The sequence below is a fragment of the Gekko japonicus genome, unplaced genomic scaffold, assembly GCF_001447785.1.
Source record: "Gekko japonicus isolate JY-2015 unplaced genomic scaffold, Gekko_japonicus_V1.1 scaffold2178, whole genome shotgun sequence".
NCBI classification, from domain to species: Eukaryota; Metazoa; Chordata; class Lepidosauria; order Squamata; family Gekkonidae; genus Gekko; species Gekko japonicus.
The window spans coordinates 93,502-117,932 of NW_015173203.1; the positions used below are offsets into that span (position 1 = coordinate 93,502).

Genomic DNA, 24,431 nt, shown 5'->3' on the forward strand with positions numbered 1-24,431 from the left:
AAGACAATCCTTTCTTGTAAATCCTCACCAACAGACTATTCCCTTCCCCCCCGAAAATAAAGATTCCAACTGATAATTGTCCCGTTCCTTTTCCTCGCCGCTTTTTCTCAGTTTTGGGCATTTTTAAAGAGGGTTAATATTACTGAAAAAATCTTCTCAGTTCGTTGTAGTAATACATGTTCGAACTCACTTTATCTTCATTGTGTTGCAGCATAATAAATTTAAATCCAAATATTAAAAAACCCGGCTGGTCGCTGCTAATGGAAACATGGTGGCCATGTTTCCTCCGATCCTTCTCTCCTGCTTCGGGGCACAATGCCCACTCCCCCGCGACTGCAGTCTGCGAGGGGGGCGAAGAAGCCCCCTGCTACTCCCCCTCCCTACGAGAGGCTGAGCAGGCACCCCCACTGCAGCGGGGGGGGGGGGCAAAGGAACAAAGAGGAGACGGACGGTTCAGGAGAAGCCTGATACACGTCTGTTCATAGCGCCGCACCGGAAGCTTGGGAGGAGCTTCCCTGAGTCAGCCCCGGTTCTCCCAGATTAGAGTCCGCGCACTTAATCACTACACCAATAGACAAGTCACACTGTGCAATTTACTTTGGAACACACACAGCTGAGCTGAATGAAGTGGGGATTCTAAGAACACTGTTGGAGAAGCACTTCTAGAGAGCCACAATCCTATCTAGCTCGGCCCTCATGCACCGCCTCACTGCCGTGGTCTTCTCTAGAATCACAAATTGATACCAGAAGGGGCAAGGTTCTAAGCGCACGCCTCCAAGCTAAGTAGTACGCAGGGCCCAGGAGTTATATTCTGAGCCCCAAAATGTTTTTGTTCATGCAAGACTCCTCCACGAGCAGTCATGTAGTGTTATCACACACACACTAAGCACACGGACAAACTACTGGCGGGAAGGGTGGGGCTCCTTGTCACTTGCCTAGCACCCGCCCACCCCCATGCGCTTCTATGCAAAGAACATTGTCATAATGTGCTTTGTGTATGGCATTATTTTAATTTTTCTACCCTGCTCCAGATCTGTCCATGCGGTCGTGATCCGTAATCAGCCAGGCTGCCTCTGTATCAGAAGCACAATCCAAAACTCTGTGTGCACAAGGAATGCCTTAGATAAGTAACCCACGGTGGGCCCTCAAGTTTTCTAGGATCATGTGCTATGGAACGCCTGGTGGATGGATGGGAATTGCCTTCAACTCGCAGCCCACTTATGGCAACCCCCGCCCTGGTAGGGTTTTCAAGGCAAGAGACATTTGGAGGTGGTGTTGTGGGCCTGTCTGCCAACACCTCCTCCGATGAGGAAGAGATGGAGGAGGCTGGTCCCATCCCTCGGATGCTGCAGGAAGACCCACCAGACAAGGTGGAAACTCCATCGGGTGCAAACGGAGGATCGCACCCTGCAGTCTGCTATTGGGGGAATTAAGAGTCCAGGAGGAAAGCCATCCCCACCTGGCTTGAAAAGGGAGTGGGTTGAAACTGGCAGGAACCCCCATAGTTTGAGAGAAGGGGAAAAAACCTGTTCCAAAGTATCTATGATTTATTGAAAGACAACCACACTGCACAAATTTTCAAGCCAGTAGCCCTTTCAGTATTCATCTTACAGAAGGGAAAAGACAAACCGATACTCATAAGAAGAAAAGATTGGATTGATACCCCGCCCTTCACTACCCAAAGGTGTCTCAGAGCGGCTTACAAACTCCTTCCCCTTCCCTTCCCCACAACAGACACCCTGTGAGGCAGGTGGGGCTGAGAGAGCTCTGACAGAAACTGCTCTTTTTCAAGGACAGCTCTTATCAGAACTATGGCTTGCCCAAGGTCATCCAGCCAGGTGCAAGTGGAGGAGTGTGGAATCAAACCCGGTTCTCCCAGATTAGAGTCCGCACACTTAACCACTACACCAGACTGGCTCTCATAAACAAACAGAGCACTGATAATTCATTTAGGAATTATTATCTATTTAGGAACGCCTTCCGGCTGCTCTGGCAAGACCTAACGATGGTGTTGGCAGAGGGGCCTTAGCATCTCAAACACTGGTGTTAAAGACCTTTAGAGTCCAGGTTGGCTGTCAGTCCAGAAATCGGGTGGTCCTGACAAAACCCAGACCCTTTCCTTTTCTGACCAGAAGGCTCTGACTGGAGTCATTGTATTACTAGGATAAGAACCCCCTCCCTGTCAAGGCAGGAGTTTGGAGCACACAGAGGCCTAGGCCAGTTCAGGCTGCTGTGCAGAACTGCCCCGTCTTGCTTATAATTCCGCCATGCCCGCAGTCCTGCAGCCCAGGAAGTCAAAACAGAGGCCCTGCACCTGCCAGCCTCACCCCTGGGGTCGCCAGAGCCTTTGGAATGCCGGAGAAGGTGGCCCGAAGGGAGGCATAGGAGGGGTGCCCTAGTGCACGGTTGGCAGTCCAGCACAGGGCGACCTCTGCCTGTGAGGCGTAGTCATTGCAGGATCAGGGTTGACAGCCCTGTAGGCTCCTCAGCCATTGGGGACTTGCACCCTGGATGACTCAGCAGGCTGAGGAGTTGCACCTGGCCTCGAATGAGTCCTGAGAAAAGCAGCCAGAAAAGGGAGAGCTAGCATGGAAGCAACTGGGCCACAGATCTTGTGTGCTTTAGACTTCTGTGCACTTCAACCTTCTGGGCTGTGCCCTGGCTTGGCCTCTTTGAATTTACCCTTCTGGTTTAATGCTTGGACTTTTGACTAGCTGGTGCCTGGATCCTGGACCTGTTTTTTGGACTTTTGCCTATTGCCTGTTGCCCCAGGTGCCTGACTGAACCAGGACAGGTGTGGTTTGCCACGGTCTGCCTTTGTATACTGATCCTAGGCTTCCTAGGTGGTCTCCAGTGAGTTAGTGTGAGCTAGCTCACAGTTTTTTAGCCTCCAGCTCACATATTTCTGTCTTAGCTCAGGAAGGATGGCTCCAGAGCAAACTAATTTACGCAGTAGCTAAATCGCTCACTCACAACTTTAATGCCAGTAGCACACAAAGTAGAATTTTTGCTCACAAGACTCCACAGCTTAGAGGGAGCATTGGTGGTCTCCCACCGAAATATTATCCAGGGCTGACTCTGCTTAGCTCCTGAGATCTGATGAGATCAGGCTAGCTTGGGCCGTCTAGGTCAGGACATGGAATGCCTACATAAGAGTTTATACAGCCCTGGTTTGTCTGAAAAGAAGAAGAAGAAGAAGAAGAAGAGGAGGAGGAGGAGATTGGATTTATACCCCCCCTTCAGTTGGAGTCTCAGAGCAGTTTACAATCTCCTTTCCCTTCCCCTCCCCACAACAGACATCTTGTGAGGTAGGTGGGGCTGAGAGAGCTCTGACAGAAACTGCCCTTGAGAGAACAGCTCTGAGAGAACTTGTGACTGACCCGAGGTCACACCAGCAGCTGCATGTGGAGGAGCGGGGAATCAAACCCGGTTCTTCCAGATTAGAGTCCACACTCCTAAGCACTACACCAAACTGGCTCTGAACTACTCTGTACCAGTGTTCCCTCTAAGATGAGTTAGTGTGAGCTAGCTCACAGTTTTTTAGCCTCCGGCTCACACATTTTTGTCTTAGCTCAGGAAGCAAACTCCAAATCAAACTAACTGACGCAGCAGCCAAATCGCTCACTCGCAGCTTTAATGCCAGTAGCTCACAAAGTAGAATTTTTGCTCACAAGACTCCACAGCTTAGAGGGAGCATTGCTCTGTACTACTGTTCTACTGTTCCTGCTGGAGCTTTTGTGACTGTTTAAAGACTCCTCTAAACTGGAACTACTAACCTAATTTTCTCCATGTTCCTCATTAGAACGGGGGAGTGGGGGGGAGCATTCCATTATGAGCATTCATCCGAAATAGGAATTCAAAATCATTTTTGCCTTTTTAAATGTTAAACTATGGTCGACCTCTAACATTACTAATGGTCATACCTTAAAATCCAAGGATGAGAGTTTTTCGACTCTTTTGTTGACGTCAGGAGAACCGGCCTTCTTTGCGAAATAAACGAAACACAGCTTGGTTTGCTCCCAAAACGACAAGATCATGAAACTGTCGGTAAGTATGGCTGAAAACACACACAAAAAGTGTCAGCATTGTAATATCGGTCACCAGTAACAAAAAAACAAGTTACTGAACGCTCCACTGAAAAGCAACATTTTCTAGGCAATGCTTTAAGATATTACACTGGGGCTTCTATAATCTCCTAAAAGACATCAAGGTTTCATCTCGTTCGGGGCCTTGTCGGAAATGAGAAATAAAGCTTAGGGGAGGACTCAGACGAAGTAAAGCTGAATAAATTATCGTGTTACCACATCCTGACTCTGATACGATATATTTCTCCTTCTATATCCATATTCATCCTTCCTTCAGTCCTTTTGGATTCTGCAGCGTAACCCCCCCTTCTGCAATTGCTTTCATTGGCTAAACAGAAATAGTGTTTTCACTATGCAGCCAAGCATAAATGTTAAAAAAAAAAAAGCCACCCCAGCACCGCTGAGACTGCAGAAGCTGCAACGGCAGCAATTAGGTTCATTGTCGCTGCTGAGCTCCGGAAGAGACAAATCTGGAGATATTTTATGTATGACATCTGCCCCCTTATCCTTGAATCACAACACTCCAGGAGTGAATCACACCAATCAAAAGTGGGCAGTTCTTGAAGTCTAGGAAATTGTCAACAGATTACTGTATGAAGAAAGAATTGCTACGGGCAGAACATAAGACCTGTGTGTCTAACACTGCCCCAACATGGATGGCCCCGGCTAGTAACCCAGTCTCGTCAGGTCTCCGAAGTTAAGCAGGGTCGGCCCCGGCTAGTATTTAGATGGGGGACCACCAAGGAATACCAGGGCCACGATGCGAAGGCAGGCAATTGCAAATCACCTCTGAACATCTCTTGCCTTGAAAACCCCTACAGGGTTGCCGTAAGTCAGCTGTGACTTGATGGCAAAAAAAACAAAGTCTCACAGTAAAGTTCGTTCGCGAAATACGATTTCATACATTAGAAGGAAAAAAGCAGTTCATTATAAGCATTCATCCAAAACTACTAGGCAGATGATGAGAAAGGAGGGTAGAAAGGGTTGCATTTCTTTTTTCCCCCCACAAAACTTTTATTTTTGGATATAATAACACATTTAACATATAATTTCAGTTGACAAATATCCATGTTCCCCCTCCTTCCCTCCCCTACTATTGGCTTCCCGCAGTGCTCTACCCTTCTTTCATTTACACTCTTATATTTGTTTCACAATTGTTTATCAGTTACAAGATAACATCACTCTATATCAATATTGTTCTAAATACAGTAAATTTTGTTTCACATCCCAGTTTTTCTCTAAATAGTCTTTAAAGTCATTCCATTCTTCAAAAAATTCTTGATCTTCTTTATTGTTCAATTTTCTTGTTATTTTGTCCATTTCTGCCATAAATAGCACTTTTTGTATCCATTCTGTGATTTCTGGTATTCTCTCTTGTTTCCAACATTGTGCATACACCATTCTCGCCATCGTTATCAGATACCAAAACATAGTCTTTTTTGTTACATTTAATTCTTCCAACTTCAATCCTAACAGTAAAATCTCTGGTTCTTTCTTAAATGTACATTTAAATTTTTTTTGCATTTCAATATGAACTTTTGTCCAAAAGTCCATCGCTTTTTCACATGTCCATCACATATGGTAAAATGAACCCTCATGTTTCTTACATTTCCAACACTTATTGGACATATTTTGATTCATATTTGCTATTTTCTTTGGTGTCATATACCATCTGTACATCATTTTATAACAGTTTTCTTTAACATTAGTACATGTTGATATCTTAATAGAATTTTTCCACAAATATTCCCAAGATGACATAGTCACCTCCTTATTCATATTAACAGCCCATTTGAGCATTTGTTCTTTTACTGTCTCATCTTCTGTATACCATTTTAACAAAATTTTGTACATATTAGAAGTCATTTTTCTCCCTCTACTCTCCGATACAGATTCTATTTCATTTTTCTCTTCTCTAAAACCATACTTTTTTGTCTGTTCTAAACAGATCTCGAATCTGTAAATAACCCCAACCAAACATATTTAAAGTGTATCTCCTCCTGTTCTTTCATTACCCATTCTGACCCCACCTTTTTTTATTAAGTCTCTGTATGGCAACAACTCTTCACCTCTTTGTCTCGTATATTGTGTAATGACTTCTGCTGGCACAATCCAAAGTGGTCTTGCTTCATTAAAAAACCTTTTATATCTCGCCCATACTCCAAACAATGCTCTTCTTACAAAATGATGTTTAAAAAATTTATCCATTTTGGTTTTTTCATACCATAAATAAGCATGCCATCCGAATCTGCAATCATGTCCTTCCAATGCTAATAGCTTTTTATTGCCTAAGTTAACCCATTGTTCCAACCAAGTCAGACAAACTGCCTCATAATATAATCACAGGTTTGGTAGTTGCAGACCTCCTCTTTCTTTGGCATCACATAATATCTTCATTTTAATTCTTGGTTTTCTTCCTGCCCAGACAAATTTTGACACTTCTCGTTGCCATCTATTCAAGACCTCAATTTCTTTCAGTATTGGAATAGTTTGAAACAGAAACATCAACCGTGGTAAAACATTCATTTTGACCACTGAAATTCTTCCCAATAAAGATAGATTCATATTGTCCCATTTCTTGAGGTCCTGCAATATTTTGGTCCATAACATCTCATAGTTATTTTAATAAAGGTCAGTATTTTTCATTGTCAATTCTATACCGAGATATTTAGTCTTCTTCACTACCACACATTGTACCAGTTCTTGTAAATCTGCTTGCTTGACTCTAGTCATATTTTTACATAGCATTTTGGTTTTGTTTTTACTCACATAAAAACCAGCCAGCTCTCCAAAGTCTGATATTCGCTTCATCAACAAGGGTAAGTTGTCATTTGGATTTTCGACAATAAACATCATGTCATCTGCGAATGCCCTATATTTGTATACGTAGCCTCGGTGATTGAGACCTTTTATTTCAGTATCTTCTCTCACTTTCCCCAGCAGTATTTCCAAAACCCAAATAAACAAAAGTGGGGAAAGCGGACTACCTTGTCTGGTCCCCTTTTGTACTTTAAAGTGATCAATTAGTTCTTTATTTACGTTCAGTTTTGCTCTTTGTTCTGTATAGATCACTTCAATTATATTCCTAAAAGGTTGCCCAGTCTCCATTTTGTCAAACACTTGAAACATAAAGTCCCAGTTTAAGTTGTCAAAGGCTTTTTCTGCATCCACAAACAAAAAGGCTACTTCTTTCTCCAGATGTTTATCATAGTATTCAATTGCGTCCATCACTATTCTTAAATTGTCTCTTATTTGTCTATTTGGTAAAAATCCAGCTTGTTCCTCAGAAATCGCATTCTGTAAATAACTCTTCACCCTTTCTGCTATAACTTTGGCAAATATTTTATAATCGTTGTTCAGGAGCGAAATCGGTCTATAATTTTTCACATTAGTTAAATCTTGGCCTTCTTTAGGAATTAAAGCAATGTTTGCTTCTTTCCATGTCTCAGGTATTGTTTTTGTGTCTCTTATGTCATTTGTAAGCAACTCCAGAACCGGCACCAACTCTTCTTTTAACTTTTTATAAAATTTTTCAGTAAATCCGTCCGGTCCTGGTGCTTTTCCCAACTTTGTTTCCTCTACTGCTTTAACTATTTCTTCTTTCTGAATTCTTCCATTCAGAAGTACTTTAAATTTATCTTGAATCTTTGGCAATGACACATTCTCTAAATATACTCTTATTTTCTCCACATCTGTTTTCTTACCTTGGAACAATTTTGCGTAATATTTGAAGAAAATTCTTTTAATGCCCTTAGAGTCAACATATTCTTTTCCATCCTCCACTTCTACAAAAAGCAACAGTCTATTGTTGCACTGCAAGCATCTTATAAAGTACAGACATGAAATATGACTCTAAGCTGAGCTGTACAATGAGTGTGCCAGGAAAAATGGACTGAATGGTGACCATGAGACGGAGCCAACCTACTGGACAGAAGACATGTGCCCAGCCAAGGGAAGCCTTGCACTGAAGCAGCATGTTAAACCGGATGTGGACCAATGGAACACTCGATGCCATCCATCCCTGCATCTCCAAAGATACTACAAACCAAGGTAGACGGTGTGCCAGCCTCCCTGACATCGCAGCCACATGGAGCCAGCAGCTAGACTTCCAGCAAAGCCATGCTTTGCAGAGGGAGCCTGGACATTTCTGCACAAACGCCACGGAGAAGCCTCTTCTCCATCACACAGGCATCCCCCCCACCTTCTAGCAGCATCATTCGAAACTCATCCTCAAGTAAACGATAGATCTTGACCATGATGTGATTAACTGAGCTGCCATGCACACCCACTGCCCATTAAGATAACACAGCTGCAGATGGTCAGGTGGTTGACTCTAACTACTGGCCAAGCTACACACACACTTGGACACATACTGTCTCTAGTACTCTGAGACCATTTGGTATTCCACTTTTCCTGTTACAAACCGTGGTTATACATAAGACTTTCTCCGTGTAGTGGTTAAGTGCGCGGACTCTAATCTGGGAGTGATTCTCCACTCCTCCACTTGCACCTGGCTGGATGGCCTTGGGCAAGCCACAGTTCTGATAAGAGCTGTCCTTGAAAAAGAGCCGTTTCTGTCAGAGCTCTCTCAGCCCCACCTACCTCACAGGGTGTCTGTTGTGGGGAGGGGAAGGGAAAGGAGTTTTTAAGCCGCTCTGAGACTACTTTGGGTAGTGAAGGGCGGGGTATCAATCCAATCTCCTCCTCCTCCTCCTCCTCCTCCTCCTCCTCCTCTTCTTCTTCTTCTTCTTCTTCTTCTTCTTCTTCTTCTTCTTCTTCTTCTTCTTCTTCTTCTTCTTCTTCTTCTTCTTCTTCCATCTGGCTCTCTCCACTGTCTGGTGAGGCTTTTCCAGACACCTAGTCTTTCCCTTAACCACTTCACAAGTCCCCTTGGAGAAGTGTGTGTGTAGCTTTGTTAATACTAAGGAGTTCTTCAATTTCTCCTTTCATATCACTCCCCTCTCTCTCTGGAGGGGACCAGTAGGGAACGTTCTCTAGTCCCAATTTTCCTCAAAACTGGTGGCTTGCTTTATCACTCAGCTTCATAGGTTCCTTCTCAAGGGAGTGCCATAGGCCCCAAATCAATAGTGTATAAGACCTTCATTATAGATAGAAGGTTGTGGTTCTAACGCATTAAACTCCAAACCCAGGGCTTTCACCATTTGGATTAATTGCTCCAAACAGAGTTTCAAGTCCTCCATCAGTGATGGGGCTGATGGGTCAGTGACCATATCCTCAAGGGATGGCACTGACGTGCTCTCCGAGCCTGCTTCTGACATTGGGTAGAATGCGTCCTCTAGATCGGAGCCATGATGTGGAGAAGCCCCTTCTGAGTAGTACTGAAGTTATTGAACCTGTCTGGGTTTCATGGTTTCTTTGGCAGGTTGCCATGGATATGGAACCTTCAGAGATGCCCATTATGCCCACTGTGGCAACATCATAAACGGGGACAGACCTCATGGATTTTGTTGAGATGACCGCTGATTAGGTGGTTGTAGCTTTTCTGTTTGTCTCTTGCCTCTCGGTGCCAGTGTCGTGTTTAGAGGCACCTAGAAGACCTTGTCTTCCGAGGAGTCCAGGGATCATGATGTGATGCCCTTCTCGGTGGTGAGGGGGTCTTCAGACGCATGAAGGAGTTGACCTCAAGCCTTGAGTTGACCTCAAGTCTTGGCATGGAGGTGACTTTGATCTGAAGATCATTGGCATCAAAGCTCAGTTCTGAGGAGATAGTGACCATTGGGACTGACATGGGAAAGCTTGATGATCTCGAGTCAAGGAGTGCTGCAGTGACATGGATAATCGGTTCCACCCCCCACCCCGCCCGGACCTCCTTTGTGCCTGTGTTTAAGTGGAATATGAACCCAGGCTTTCATACCAAAAACCCTTAAAAAATCGGTTCCGATGCTGATCATGGGGCGGAGGTGTGGGAATGTGATTCCGATAACGAGGGTGTCAGTGCTGAAGTCACCGAATGGGCCCTCACCCCCTTGTCCATCCGGGTCTGGTTTTCTCCACGGGGATCTGGAGCGCCCAGTGCTTTTTTCCGAAAGCGCAGCTTTGAGTCTTGCTGTTCTCCCTTCACGCGGCTTAGGAGTAAGGCATCAGCAAGCTGGCCACGTGGCTGTATTGTGGACTTCGTGCACATATAGGAGGCAAGACGAATGATCATCATTCTGTGCCATTTTTGCTCCACACTCCCCGTATTTCTTAAAAAGAGCCATCCTACTGATTTGTAGGTTGAAACTCTTCAGAAGGCTCCGTGGAAAGAAGCACTTCCTCTCCTAACGGCAGCAAGGAGAGAACTGAGGGGAGGAGTGCTCGCCCCGCCACTGTCATGTGACTCTTCGGGCGGGAAAAGGGATCACTATAGACTATATAGGTAGGGGGAGCGCTCCAGAGCCTAGAAGCTTCTTCAAAAAAGCTTGGAAGCACCTCTCAGGCTGGCCTGCAATCATGCCGTCCAATGTGGAGCTGTGCAGAAGCCACAAAGATGAACATTATCTTCTTTAGTCATCTCCCTTACTTCCTTCTCCATCTCAAGATCAGCCTAAAGGGTTTGATAAGGTGAGTGATAGTACACCCCCCCCTTCTAAGTAACCCTTAGGAGAGCTTGTCAATAGATGATTTCTTCAGCTTATTTGAAGATAGGGATCAGTTCCCACCTTCTTAGCTGTCATTAGTGTGCAGTTCACACTGGGATGCGCCTAGGGGTTGTCCAATGTTTGTATATGTTCTTAGAAGGGGAACGGGAAAGCTCTGTAAGATGCACATTACCCAAGATCACTGCTGGCATCTGATCAGCTGTAGAGCCAGTATAACAGGAGAGTAGATATTAAGCTTGATAAAATGAATGGGAGCCCGTGTTGATAATCAGCCCCCTGAATGCAACAGGAAGATGATTTATGGGAGATTACTGGCCAAAATGTCTGATGTGTGGGGCAGCCAATGTGCCGGAGAGACCCATCCCCAGTAGTTGTGTTTGATGTTGCATGTCAACTATGCCTGGGATTCCTCCCAGGACTGTCTGGTACCTGGGCCCATAGAGGTCTCAAACCATGGACCCAGGATATGCTATTTCTGTTTCTGTGCCTTTCCACTGCACAAGGGGCTCCTCTGGTATATATGTCCGGTTTCAATGCCAGGGCTTCTGGGGAATTCTTAATACCTTATGTTTGTCTTGTTTTTGTATCCAGTTTGTTGTGTGTTTTGAGGACAGAGGTCCTTTTCTTCTTTTTTGCCGTTGGTCAGCTGGTTATTGGTGGAAAGCTGACATTTGCCTTCTTGCTTGCATCCCTCTTAGTGGAACCTACAGCCTCTGCTTGCCACAAGGATGATGGCTCCTAAGAGCCAGTTTGGTGTAGTGGTTAAGTGTGCAGACTCTAATCTGGGAGAACCAGGTTTGATTCCCCACTCCTCCACTTGCACCTGCTGGATGAACTTGGGCAAGCCATAGTCCTCCTGACAAGAGCTGTTCTTGAAAAAGAGCAGTTTCTGCCAGAGTTCTCTCAGCCCCACCCACCTCACAGGGTGTCTGTTGTGGGGAGGGGAAGGGGAAGGAGTTTGTAAGCCGCCCTGAGACACCTTTGGGTAGTGAAGGGCGGGGTATAAATCCAATCTCTTATTCTCTTCTTCTTCTTCTAATGAGCTATTTTGGGAGCCCACAAGAATACCTTCTACGAATGTGCAGCCCTGTGTTACCTTACTGCCACTCTGGGGTCTACCTCACACCCAGGGCTCTATAGCTCCTTCAGCCTTCACCACACTGTTCTGAGACCCAGGCCCATAGCCACGGTGGGGCATTTGGGGACAGAGCCCCACCACAGATGAGCCCCACCCCAGGAGAATGCCAGACCCCCACCCCCAGTGCGCCTCTCCCCAGCAGGGTGGGGAGGTTGGGGAAGGAAGAAGGAGAAGGAGGAGGAGAGATTGGATTTATACCCCGCCCTTCACTACCCAAAGGAGTCTCAGAGTGGCTTACAAACTCATTTCCCTTCCCCTCCCCACAAAGACACCCTGTGAGGGAGGTGGGGCTGAGAGAACTCTTGACAGAAACTACTCTTTTTTCAAGGACAGCTCTGACAGAACTATGGCTTGCCCAAGGTCATCCAGCAGGTGCAAGTGGAGGAGTGGGGAATCAAACCCGGTTCTCCCAGATTAGAGTCCCTGCACTTAACCACTACACCCTTCCGCTTCTGGTCAGTTTCACTTCTGGTCAGTTTCACTGCCAATCAACTGTTAGGCATGCCTTCTCTCTCTCTCTCTCTCTCTCTCTCTTTCCTTCACTACCCCCCACCTCACACGCTGTTGGGTAATCTAATCAGGTTCCCCGCTCCCCTGCCCCAGCGCCCCGGCCCCACCAGCCAAAAATATCTGTCTATGGGGCTACTGAAGATTGGTGTGGGAGAGGATTTTGGCATTCTCATAGAGTTGCCTCTGCTGAATGAGCTGTGGTGGCACATAAGTGCTGAAAATTTCTGAAAGAACCCCTCTGTTGATGCAGGCCGTAAGCACCTCTGAAGAATCCTGTGTATTTAGTTAAACTGAATCTTTCGTAATTTCAAATCAACAATAAAATGTTTTTTGGTAGACATTCTTGAATCTGTGATCTGGACTTGGAGAGCTATAAACGCTTCCTTCCTTCCTTCCTTCCTCTCTCTCTCTCTCTCTCTCTGTTTCTGCAACAGCATCTTTGAACACCTGTGACAGTGATCTCAAAGTAGGGAAAATATCCTCAAGTTAAAATGAAATAGTCTGATGGGCAGGTTGGATGAAAACTGTAGCTTCCTCTTATTTATTAATTATTATTTATTCGTTTCAATGTACATCCTGCCTTGCCAGGGCAAGCTGGCTAAAGGCGGCGTACAACAAGTTAAAATACAATAAAAACAATAAAATACAACAAAAAATAACATAAACAACATAAATAACATTTTACATAAAGTGCTAGTCAGTGCAGATGGCGAGTGCTATAAAATGATCTGGTGTAGGAAGGCCAGTGTCCAAAGTTGTAACATGAGGGCCATAACATGTTCAGTTTCCGACAGCTCATTTATCAGTGGCGGCTCCTAACCGAAGGCCTGGTGGAAGAGCTCCGTCTTGCAGGCCCTGCGGAACTGTAAAAGGTCCCGCAGGGCCCTGATGTCTTCTGGGAGCTCATTCCACCAGGAGCCGCCACTTCATGAAAGTGATCTAGCTTTAAATCCTGACATGTAGAACGATCAAAGCAGAAACCCAAATGCTACTCGACTGCCCCCCTTGTCTCTAAGCACATACAGTTCTAAAGTGAAAAGCATGAATGACAAAAAGGTTTGAGTCTATGGTCGTAGGAAATGTATAGATTCTGTTATATTGAGACTATTTCTGCGTTTTCTTACCCCGCGTTTTTGGAACTCACTAAAACTGGGGATTCTGAAAAACGTGGGGTGAGAAGGAGAAAATTTTGGATTTGCACCTGGTGACGAAAAATCCACTGCGGAAAATTTCACACAACACGCAGTTTTAAAAACATCGATGCGGGGAATTTCACTACTGCGGAAATGGTCTGAGGCAGCAGATTAGGCTTCAAACACAAAAACAAGCACACAGTTTCTGAACTTTAAAATCCCAGACTTCCAGTGAAGCAGAAATGGTTTTGCACTGAACGTGAGCCTTCCGCAGCGATGGCCCAGACCCCCACCGAATCCAGAATGCTATTCCCAAGAGTGCCCAGCCGGATGGTTCCAGCAATGTCATGACTGTGGCAGAAAGGCCCGTTTATTGCTCACCCCCGCAACTGGTATTCAGAGACGTTTATGGAGGTTCTATTTAACTACCCCAGGTAAGAGTCGAACACAGAGCCATCCTCTAGGATTTTATCTGATACCCTTTTATTTATTTAGAAAATCATAGAATCATAGAATCACAGACCTGGAAGAGGCCATACAGGCCATCTAGTCTAACCCCCTGCTCAATGCCGCTTCTATGTGCCGCTTTTCCAGAGACCAGCTCAAGGTGGCTCACAGCTAACATAGTAATACAGAACCCATTCCTTCGGGTTCATTCCTTCAATGGATAAGAAATGGAAAAGGGGCCACAGATAATGACTAGGGCAGGGATTCCCCACATGGTGCTCGTGGGCACCTCGGCGCCCACCGACACCTTTCCTGGCATCCATCAAGTGTTTTTAGAAAGTGAGTGGAGCCCTGCGGTGTTCTTGGCCAGCAAGGCTTCTGATTGGCCACTGGAGATCTGACTGGCGGTGCAGAATACAGCAATGTTTTCAGTTGCAGCTAACCAATGGTGTGGGTTTAACTTTTCATCACTCTCCTCTTTCTAGTGTTTTTTTAAAATGATCCCTCTTCTCCCCTGTACTTGGGCTTCCTCTGGGTATGTGGTTGCACCTCCTGCAGCAGCAATTTTGTCATTGGCTCCACCTTCTGCAGTGGCCATTTTGTCACTGGCTCCACCTCCTGTGGCGGCCATTTTGTACTTGCATCCACCACTCCTTTCAGAATTCCAAAGGTGCCCATAGACTTTAAAGGGTTGGAGACCCCTGGACTAGGAGCCATGCTTTGCAGGTAAAAAACAACAACCCAAAACAGCTCTCAGTTAGTAGAACTGGACAAAGCTTCCCACCCATGTCCTTAGAGAGTGACACTGAGGTACAATAAGCAGTATTTGGCTGAATATGTTTGGTGTCGTGGTTAAGTGCACGGACTCTAATCTGGGAGAACCGGGTTTGATTCCCCACTCCTCCACTTGCACCTGGCTGGATGACCTTGGGCAAGCCCTAGTTCTGATAAGAACTGTTCTTGAAAAAAGAGCAGTTTCTGTCAGAGTTCTCTCAACCCCACCTACCTCACAGGGCGTCTGTTGTGGGGAGGGGAAGGGAAAGGAGTTTGTAAGCCACTCTTGAGAAACCTTTGGGCAGTGAAGGGCGGGGTATAAATCCAATCTCTTCTTCTTCTTCTTCTTAAATAACCAAGCCTGACTGTCCTATTATCAAAGCCATCTGCACTAGCCTTGTTAGTGAGCTCCTAGACATGGGAAAGCACAGCAGGTCTGTCATTTGTGCCTACGTTAGTCTGTTACGAGTAGCTTTCCTAGAAAAACAATCAAATGAGCAGAAAACAACAGTGATTACCTGTGCTAGACTGTAATACCTTTGGGGGCGAAATAATACAAGGAACTGACAGAGAATAAATGTAAGTGCCGGTAAGACCAGAAACTCTAAAGTCAAATATTCTTCTGAAAGTAGTTTTGGCCCGGGGGGGGGGGGGAGGAGTGATAACTGTGGCATTATGTGCAATTACTTACCGTGTTTGCAAGTCCCCAGTGATAATAATTGGTCTACCTGTTGACACACTATTCCTGCTCTTCCAGCTATAAATGCGGGTAACTGAATGGCACATGGGCATAATTACCGTCACTGATGGTGTCAGAGATGAGCTTCCCCACCAGGGTCCTGTCAATCACCACTCGCTCCAGCTGCGGCCCAGAAAGGCTTAGGGACACCAGCACACCTGAATGAAAGAGGAGCTGAAGCCAGACAGGAGGGAAGAAGGGGGGGAGAGACATGACATCAGTAGAAAATGGCATGTTCCATAATACCTTCTTACTATCTATATTTTCATACATTTCATCCACTAGAGCTTGGCTGACAAAACATATTAGATGCACCGCAGGATCTTTATTAGTGGGGGGAAAATTACTTGAGAGAAGGAAAAGGTAAAACATACCTAGAGTTTTGTATATGCCTACTATAAGTATGCATGAAATGCTTCACTATAGGATGTAATTCCCCCCACAATTTGCATGGAAAATAGTAACTGCAGATGTTGCCATTCATGGTTGAAATCCCTCCCCACGCTGCTGCCCTGTGAAATGCGGATAAGCAAAGAGACACCACGGCAAACAGACTCAAACTGGTAAGGTGGAGCTACTTGATAACCCATGCTTGTGTGCGCTACACATCGGTTAAAGCGTTCAGTTGCTCATGGGGCTGAGCACGATGGTAACGAAAAACATACTCCAACGGTAAAATGTATTTTGGGAAAACCCTGTTCAGAACCAGAATGGTTAGGGGAAGGGGGACTGAGAAAGCGGGGCCACAGAATTGCGCACGGTCACTGGCATGGTGACTAATTTAATTCCATACACACTTGCCGTTCTTAGTTTTGCCATGTTTGTGAGTTTTCTGTCCTTCTTGGTATTTGCACTATTCCGAAATTAGCTCGTATTGCCAGGTGGATTGTACTGAACTGTTTTTAATTGTCTTGTTTCGAACAGCTGCATTCGAAAAAGCAGTATATGAATAATTTTAATAAACAAAAGTAATTTCACACTGTAATACTACAGATGTTTAACCTTTTTAGGTTCGGATTTATTTATTTATTTTGATAATATGATTGTTCGGCCCTGACCTGGACGGCCCAGGCTAGCCTGATCTTGCCAGCTCTCAGAAGCTAAACTGGGTCAGCCTTGGTTAGTACTTGGATGGGAGACTAACAAGGAAGTCCAAGGTCACTATGCCCGGGCAGGCAATGGAAAATCACCTCTGATTGCCTTGAAAACCCTACAGGGTCATTGTAAGTCATCTGCTACTTGATGGTGCTTTCCACCACTACGATTATTCACTGATGCTATGGCTGTGTGATTTGATGTCAGTACTGGTTCCAATCCAGTCTGGTGTTGTGGTGAAGTGCGCGGACTCTAATCTGTGAGAACCGGGTTTGATTCCCCACTCCCCCACTTGCACCTGCTGGATGACCTTGGGCAAGCCATAGTTCTGTCAGAGCTTTTCTCTCAAGGACAGTTCTCTCAGAGCTCTCTCAGCCCCACCTACCTCACAGGGTATCTGTTGTGGGGAGGGGAAGGAGTTTGTAAGCCGCTCTGAGACTCTGAGTGAAGGGCGGGGTATAAATCCAATCTCCTCCTCCTCTTCTACATTTGGGCACATTCTGAGTAGCAGATTTCTACACCACACTTGAATTTGTTTAAGGACCCTGATGGAATTTGATGGAGTAAGTGAATTGTCTAAGCATGATGAGAGGCTGAAACAGGAAGGGGCGGGGAAAGTTGGATGACGCAACTGTTCAGCGCGATCCACTTCAGGGGACTGTGTCCCAGGTGAAACTGTAACAGAGTATACACCTGGAACAAAATTTAATCAGATCCGTTATTTGAGAAAGCATATGGGAAACGTGTTTGGTATAAGCACGGCGGTGCAGCGTGGCGGAGCCAGCAGGACGAGAGCCGGAGCTGCGGTTGGCATGTGGCCGCGCACCAGGAGAAGCCTGCCAGAGGGAGTCGCTGTAATAAGACCTGCACCGAGGCTCCAGGAGGTGGAAAGCCGAACAACAACACTCGGAGAGCCGAACAACAACAACAGAGCCCACTTGAAGAGCCGGACAACAACAACGGAGCCCTGCTGCCTGGGTGCCGGTAGGCAGTCACCTTCCCCCATATACTGTGGAGAAGTAACTTACTATGTAAACCACTCTGAGCCTGCGGGAATGGAGCGGTATAAAAGTCGAAAGTAATAAATAAATAAATAAATAAATAAATAAGCAAGCTAGCATTCACGTCAGAGAATGAAGGAAGATCTGCATGGTGAAAGAATTTTTTGTGGACTAAATCTGAACACCTAAAAGAGTTGTTCTGAATAGTGTGACTTCGAACTACTATACTCACACTTCTCTACATCCTTTGAAGAAGACATTTTGTGTATTCATCTGTACGGTACAGTCCTTGTGTGCATACAGTATTGCAGTGTACATTAATTTGCTTATAATAAGAGGAATAACTGGATTTTATGCACAGTCCTGGTGCACAGTTCTTTTTGTTTACTGACATTATTTTAAAGCAAACAAGGTGGGAGATAACGGACAAGCAGGAATATATTTTTTTGACGGTTTGTGGGCAACAGACGTCTGCCCTTTAAAAAGTTGGTAGCCAGATGAGAAAAGTTTGAAAGAACTGTGCTCTCTGGTACAATAATACGTAAGCCTACAGCCTTCAGCAGTGGCACGGTTTCTTTTTTTCTTTCTTTTGGGGTTTTTTGTTTGTTTGTATTTTTCATATGTGCATGTATGTGTGCGTCTGGAAGTAATGGTGACCTCTGGTGACTGACCCCTACTGGGGGCCTGGAGGATATTCAGAGAGGTGGCTGAACAAAGCCTGCCCCCGCCTCCCGACGGCTGGTATTCCCTGGAGATCTCCCATCCCTGCTGAGCTTCCGAGATCTGACAAGATCGGGCTTGCCTGGGCTATCCGGGTCAGAGCCGTTGCACAGTTTCTTGTCATAGTCACCAGTGGAATTATTACTCCAGGTGTTTTAAATCTTTGCAAATAAAGATCTAGAATTTCTTCTTAAATGACATAAACACTAAAATCAAAGCCAAAACACACAGTTTTCAGTCCTTTCTGCAAAATCGAATGAGTGTGCTTTTGGAGGATCATTTGGAAGGTTTTTAAAGTTCCACCGGTCATGGCAGACGTCCTTTAAGGTTCTGTCCTAGTAAAAATGTTAGACACGGTCACAGTCTTCCTGCTTTCATTGCCATCTTTCAAAACTTCAGTCGAATCTTATGATGCAGTTGGATTAGATAAAATCGCAATTTATTCCCCAGTTGATAATGTGAACTTACAGCTAGGCAATGTTTGATTAGTGCTTGTAAACTGCCCTTCAAATATAAAATAAAAACATTTTTTTAAACAACAAAAATCCCTAGAAGTAAAAAGCAGGCAGGTTTGCAAGCCGTGGAGGAAAAAGTCAGCAGTCCATAGTATTAAAGAAAACAGCATTACTTTTTTTTAAACAATCATGTCTACCAAAATAGCAAGGTACTGCAACTAGGTACTACATAGCACTAGCAGACAAAATACCAAGCTGCAAACATCAAGTAACACAAAAACAAGGAAACAAACGTGAAGAGTGTAAGAATTTTGTTTTGGAATTTCTATACCACCCTCCCCCAAAGGGCTCAAGGCGGTGTACAACATTGTTTAAAACACAGTTTTACAGACATGTAGAAAATTAAGTCTAAAACCCATTTAAATTAACATTCTGAACAATTGCAACATTAAAGAATATTCTGATGGCATAGGTAAATTATTAATTCCTCTCTGGGGGGGGGGGGGGGGAGATCAGGGCCAGATATGATGGTAAACAATTGCTATCCTCGACCATAGGCCTGGTGGAACATCTCTGTTTTGCAAGCCCTGCAGAGCTCTCTTAAGTTCCACAGGGCACAGATATCACCAGGTAGAGAGTTCCACCAGGCAAGAGCCGGATGTCCTTTGGGCCAGGGACCACCAGTAGATTCTGAGGCGGTCCTGCAGGTACACTGGTCCCAGACTGTGTAGGGCTTTATAGATCAAAACCAAAACCTTGAAGCAGATCCGGTACTCAACTTGGAGCCAATGCGACTGATGAAGCCCCGACTGGATATGTGCTGTTGTTGGGGTACCGTATGCACCTGCGTGCTGCTGCATTTTGGACAAGCTGTAGTTTCCAGGTCAGCTTCAAGGGTAGCCCCACGTAGAGCGAGTTGCAGTAATTCAACCTAGAGTGATGGTTGCATGGATCACTGTGACTAGGTTGGAATGGGAGAGGTAGGGGGCCAGCTGCCTGACTTGGCACAGTTGCAAAAACACCAGTCTGGCAACCTTTGTGATAGTTGGTGCCGGTGTTAAAGGCACACCGTCAAGACCTGGGAGCTGGTACCCTGACCTTGGACTGCCCCCTCCCCAGCCACAGGAACTCTGTCTTCAAAGGATTTAGTCTCAGATGACTCCGCTTCAATCATCCAACCATGGCGGCCACCCCGGCAGCCAGGTTTAGCGAGACGGTATCTGCCCTGCCGCCCATCAACAGATATAGCTGGGTATCATCAGCATACTGGTGACAACCCAGCCCGAAACTCCAGACCAGTTGTGTGGATAGTATCGACCTGCTGCTGAATCTTTGCAGGTAAAAGTCTTTAGGAAGATCTTTGCAGGTAAAAGTCACTTGTATTATCTAATAGTGTGTGTGGGGGGGGGGGTTTGCTGTCAAGTCACAGCCAATTTATGGAGACCTCCTAGGGTTTTCAAGGCAAGAGATGTTCAGGGATGGTTTGCCAGTCCCGACCTCTGCACAGTGACCCTAGATTTCCTTGGTGGTCTCCCATCCAAATAATGACCAGGGCAAACCCTGCTTAGCTTCCAAGATCTAATGAGATAGAGACAGCCTGGGCTATTCAAGTCAGGGCATCTAATAGGTAGACTGCTTCCCAGGTGGTCACTCAGGCAGCTGATTCCACCTTTGAACCACTCTGACCATGAAAACGCTTTTCCTAATATCCAGCCGATACCCTTTCTGCATGCAATTTAAACCCGTTGCTTCAGGTCCTCTCCTCTGCTGCCAACTGGAACAGCTCCTTGCCCTCCTCCAAATGACATCCCAACCCTTAAACATTTTATTAGGATATATCCATATTACATCAACTTTTGTAATACATATATTTCTACCCTATATCCTACCCTCCCCCCCTTTCCCCCCCTTTCCAGGCTTCCCACAGTGCTTCGATCTTCAGATCACCTTATTACTTCCCCTCCCATCTTTTATTTCTACTCTATTTCTAAAGGTAACACTTTATCAATATATATCAAAACAAAAAAGTGTGTCTTTTACATCCCAATACTTTTCTAAGTACATTTTTAAATCTTTCCAGTCTTCAAAAAATTCCTCTGCATCTCTATTGTTCAATTTTCTTGTCATTTTGTCCATTTCTACCATAAAAAGTAGTTTCTTAATCCAGTCGGCCACCTCCGGTATTTGTTCTTGCTTCCAACACTGGGCATATGTTATTCTAGCTGTCGTAATCATACACCACATTAATGTTCTTTTGGCTACGTTGACTTCTTCCATTTTCAATCCCAAAAGCAAAATTTCCGGTTCTTTCTAAAAATTACATTTCACAATTCTCTCCATTTCACCATGTACCTCTGCCCAATATTTTTTCGCTTTTTCACATGTCCACCACATATGATAAAATGAACCTTCCATCTTTTTACATTTCCAACATTTGCTAGACATGTTCTTATTCATATAAGCAATTTTTTTCAGCGTCATATACCATCTGTACATTTTATAACAATTTTCATCGTTAATATTATTACATGTTGATATTTTCAAGGCATTTTTCCATAAAAATTCCCAAGTTTCTATTGTTACCTCTGTATTCATATTTATTGCCCATTTTATCATCTGTTCCTTGACTACCTCTTCTTCTGTATACCACTTTAATAGTACTTTATATACTTTCGAGATAATTTTTTTCTCACCCTCAAACCATGCCCATTCTATTTCATTATTTTCTTCCCTAAAACCAAAGTCTTTCTTATCTTTTTTTAAACAGCTAAACATCCTTTCCTCGTAGGGCTCAGTCTCCAGACCCCTGATCATCCTCATCTTCTGCACCCTCTCGATTTTGCCCACCTCCTTTTTGAAGTGAGGCCTCCAGAACTGCACACAGTACTCAAGGTGCAGCCTGACCAAGGCAGTATACAGAGGGGCTATGACCTCCTGCGATTTTGAGGCTATGGCCCTTTTAATACAACCCAAGACTGAATTTGCCTTTTTTGCCACCACATCACACTGACTGCTCATATTTAGTTTACAGTCCATCCTTAGCCCAAGATCTCTTTCGCATACATTACTCCCCAGAAATGTATTCCCCATCCAGTATCTGTGCTTGACATTTTTGTGGCCCAGGTATAATACTGTGCATTTATCTTTGTTGAATTGTATCCTGTTTGCAACTGCCCACTTCTCCAGAATATTCAGGTCTTGCTGATTTTTAATTCTATCTTCTTGGGTGTTTGTTACTCCTCCCAATTTGGTATCCTCAGCAAATTTAATGAGTAACCCTTCTACCCCTTCATCCAGATCATTGATAAAAAATACTGAAAAGTACCAGGCCAAAAACCAAGCCCTACAGCACCCCGCTGGACACCTCCCTCCAATCTGATGAAACGCCATTGACTCTAACCGAACTGTCCTATAGTCCAGCCCACAGTCTTCCAGTTTGCCCATCAGAATGTCATGGGGAACGTTATCAAAAGCTTTACTGAAATCCAGGTAAATCACATCAACAGAGTTCCCACGATCCAGTAAGCTTGTCACATGATCAAAGAAGGAAACCAGGTTGGTCTGACAACATCTGCTGGGGACAAAACCATGCTGACTTCCACGGATCACTAAGTGGTCCTTCGGATGCTTACAGATCGATCCCTTTAAAATCTGCTCTAATATCTTCCCAGCGACTATACTACTGATCCTGGGATCCAGTGGAGAGGCCGCTACCAATTCTGGGGGGTCCAAGCAGCTGGGTAGCAAGCAAATTCAGGAGAGGAAAAAGCAGGACTGCATGTTGTACACCAGATGAGGGCTCAAGGCGCTTACAATTTACTTATTTATTTGTTGTATTTATAACCCGCCCTCCCCGCAAGCGGACTCAGGGCGGCTCACATTGCCTGGCACAGTGTGCCAACGTTCATATACAGTCAAAACATTTAAAACTTTAAACATTTAACACTGTTAAAAAATTTAAAACATTTAAACAATCAAGGATCTCAGAATAAAGTGCACTCAGTGATTATTAACCAAGATGGCGTAAAATGTCATGCAGGCTCAGGCAAATTCAGGCTCCTAGGCGGTTTGGCTTGATCAGCACCTTGAAGCGAGTTCGGTATGCTATTGGCATCCAGTGCAGCGCCTTGAGCACCGGCTGGATGTGCTCCCATCTAGGGAGACACATCAGTAGCCTGGCAGCAGCGTTCTGCACTAGCTGCAGCCTCCAGATTTGCAACAAGGGCAGCCCCATGTAGAGAGCGTTACAATAGTCTAGCCTCGAGGTGACCATTGCGTGGATCACTGTAGCCAGGTCGTCGCGATCGAGGAAGGGAGCCAACTGCCAAACCAGATAAGGCAAGTAAACAATCACTTTGGGGCAGGATGCTTTCTGTGGGGCACATAAATAATTTCCATCCTGGGCGGCTAAGCTAAGGGGAGAGAGGAGCCAGGGCCAGGCACAGGCTCAGACTGAGCCAATGAGATACGTTTTGGGCTGGGGAATGGGGGGGGGACAGAGGCAAGTGCAAAACCATAAAGGAAACAGGAAATGGGACTCAGAAACGGCTGGCCAAAAGGCAGGCATGACTTCTGGGTGAGGTAAGAGACGTACTAATGGCACTTAGGCAAGTTCAGCCGAAATGCTAAACAAGCCGGATACATTACTGACAGCGGGGAGCATCTTTTGTGGCAAAAAGCCCATTGATGAGATTACCTGATGTTCCTAATTATGAACTGATCCCCTCTGAGTGCCGCTCTTTGTCTGAGGGTTTCAGGCTCATCCCGGAGCACTCCCCGCTACGGCAGATATAATATGATGCAGTTCCTCTCTTCCCATACAAAGGATCCTTTGCATTACTTTTCAGGATTCTATTTAAGCATTTCTACCCCTCCTTTGCTCCCTAAAGTGGCTTACGGACGAAAAAGTGAGACTCGTACACAGACCGATAGACAACAAAAACAGCAGCGCAACGGCAGGCCCGGGTCAGTGGCTTGACTTGGGTTTTTAAATTTTTTGCCATTAAGTCACAGCTGACTTATGGCGACTCCGACTCCGTGGGGTTTTTCAAGGCAAGAGATGTTCAGAGGTGGTTTGCCATTGCCTGCCTCCGTGTCGTGACTCTGGTATTCCTTGGTGGCCCCCCATCCAAACACTGACCAGGCCAAACCTGCTTAGCTTCCAAGATCTGATGAGATTGGGCTAGCCTGGGCTATCCAGTCAGGGCACCCAGGTCCAGGTCCGTCACTGCCGTGGGGCTTTTGGGGGCTCTGCCCCTTTTCTTGAAGGTACAGCCTCAAATAATTTCTCCCGTAAATGCTTTTTTCAATCACTTTAAAACTTTTTTTAAAAGCATGCACTCCATGAAGTAGACTAATTCCCACACTGCGCCAAGGGGGTTGGAGTAGGTGACCTCTAGGATCCTTTCTAACTCTGTGCCAAGAAACTGGTCTCCTTTAAGTGTTAGCTTTCTTGACTATAGAAGTCATCACCCCCACCTGCTGGCTTGTTATCAGAATTGCTGCTTAGGCAGAACTGATTAACTTACAGCAGCTGAGAACTGTCATTTAAAGTGGTTGACAGCTTGCAATTCAGAGATCTATTCTAGTAACAGCTTTCTATTGGCTAAATGGTCAAGAATACCTATGTAGAATAGCCAGCTTGAGAAGACTCAGAGAGAGAAGAGACTGCCTTGAAGCTCTCTTCAACTTCCACCCTACTGTTATGCTTCCAGAGATTCTGCTCCTCCGGA

The 24,431-nt window shown here is 45.2% G+C and overlaps 1 protein-coding gene across 1 annotated transcript in view; it reads right to left on the reverse strand.

The window, feature by feature from the left end:
* The window catches only part of WDPCP (WD repeat containing planar cell polarity effector), a gene marked incomplete at its 3' end in the record, with an annotated part of 206,145 nt that overhangs the window by 68,920 nt on the left and 112,794 nt on the right, over positions 1-24,431 (reverse strand). Inside the window, exons 7-8 of the mRNA XM_015422667.1 lie at positions 15,488-15,602; positions 3,924-4,057 (exon numbers count right to left, since the gene is read on the reverse strand). Coding sequence (XP_015278153.1) covers positions 3,924-4,057; positions 15,488-15,602 — 249 coding nt within the window. The remainder of the gene's footprint in view (positions 1-3,923; positions 4,058-15,487; positions 15,603-24,431) is intronic.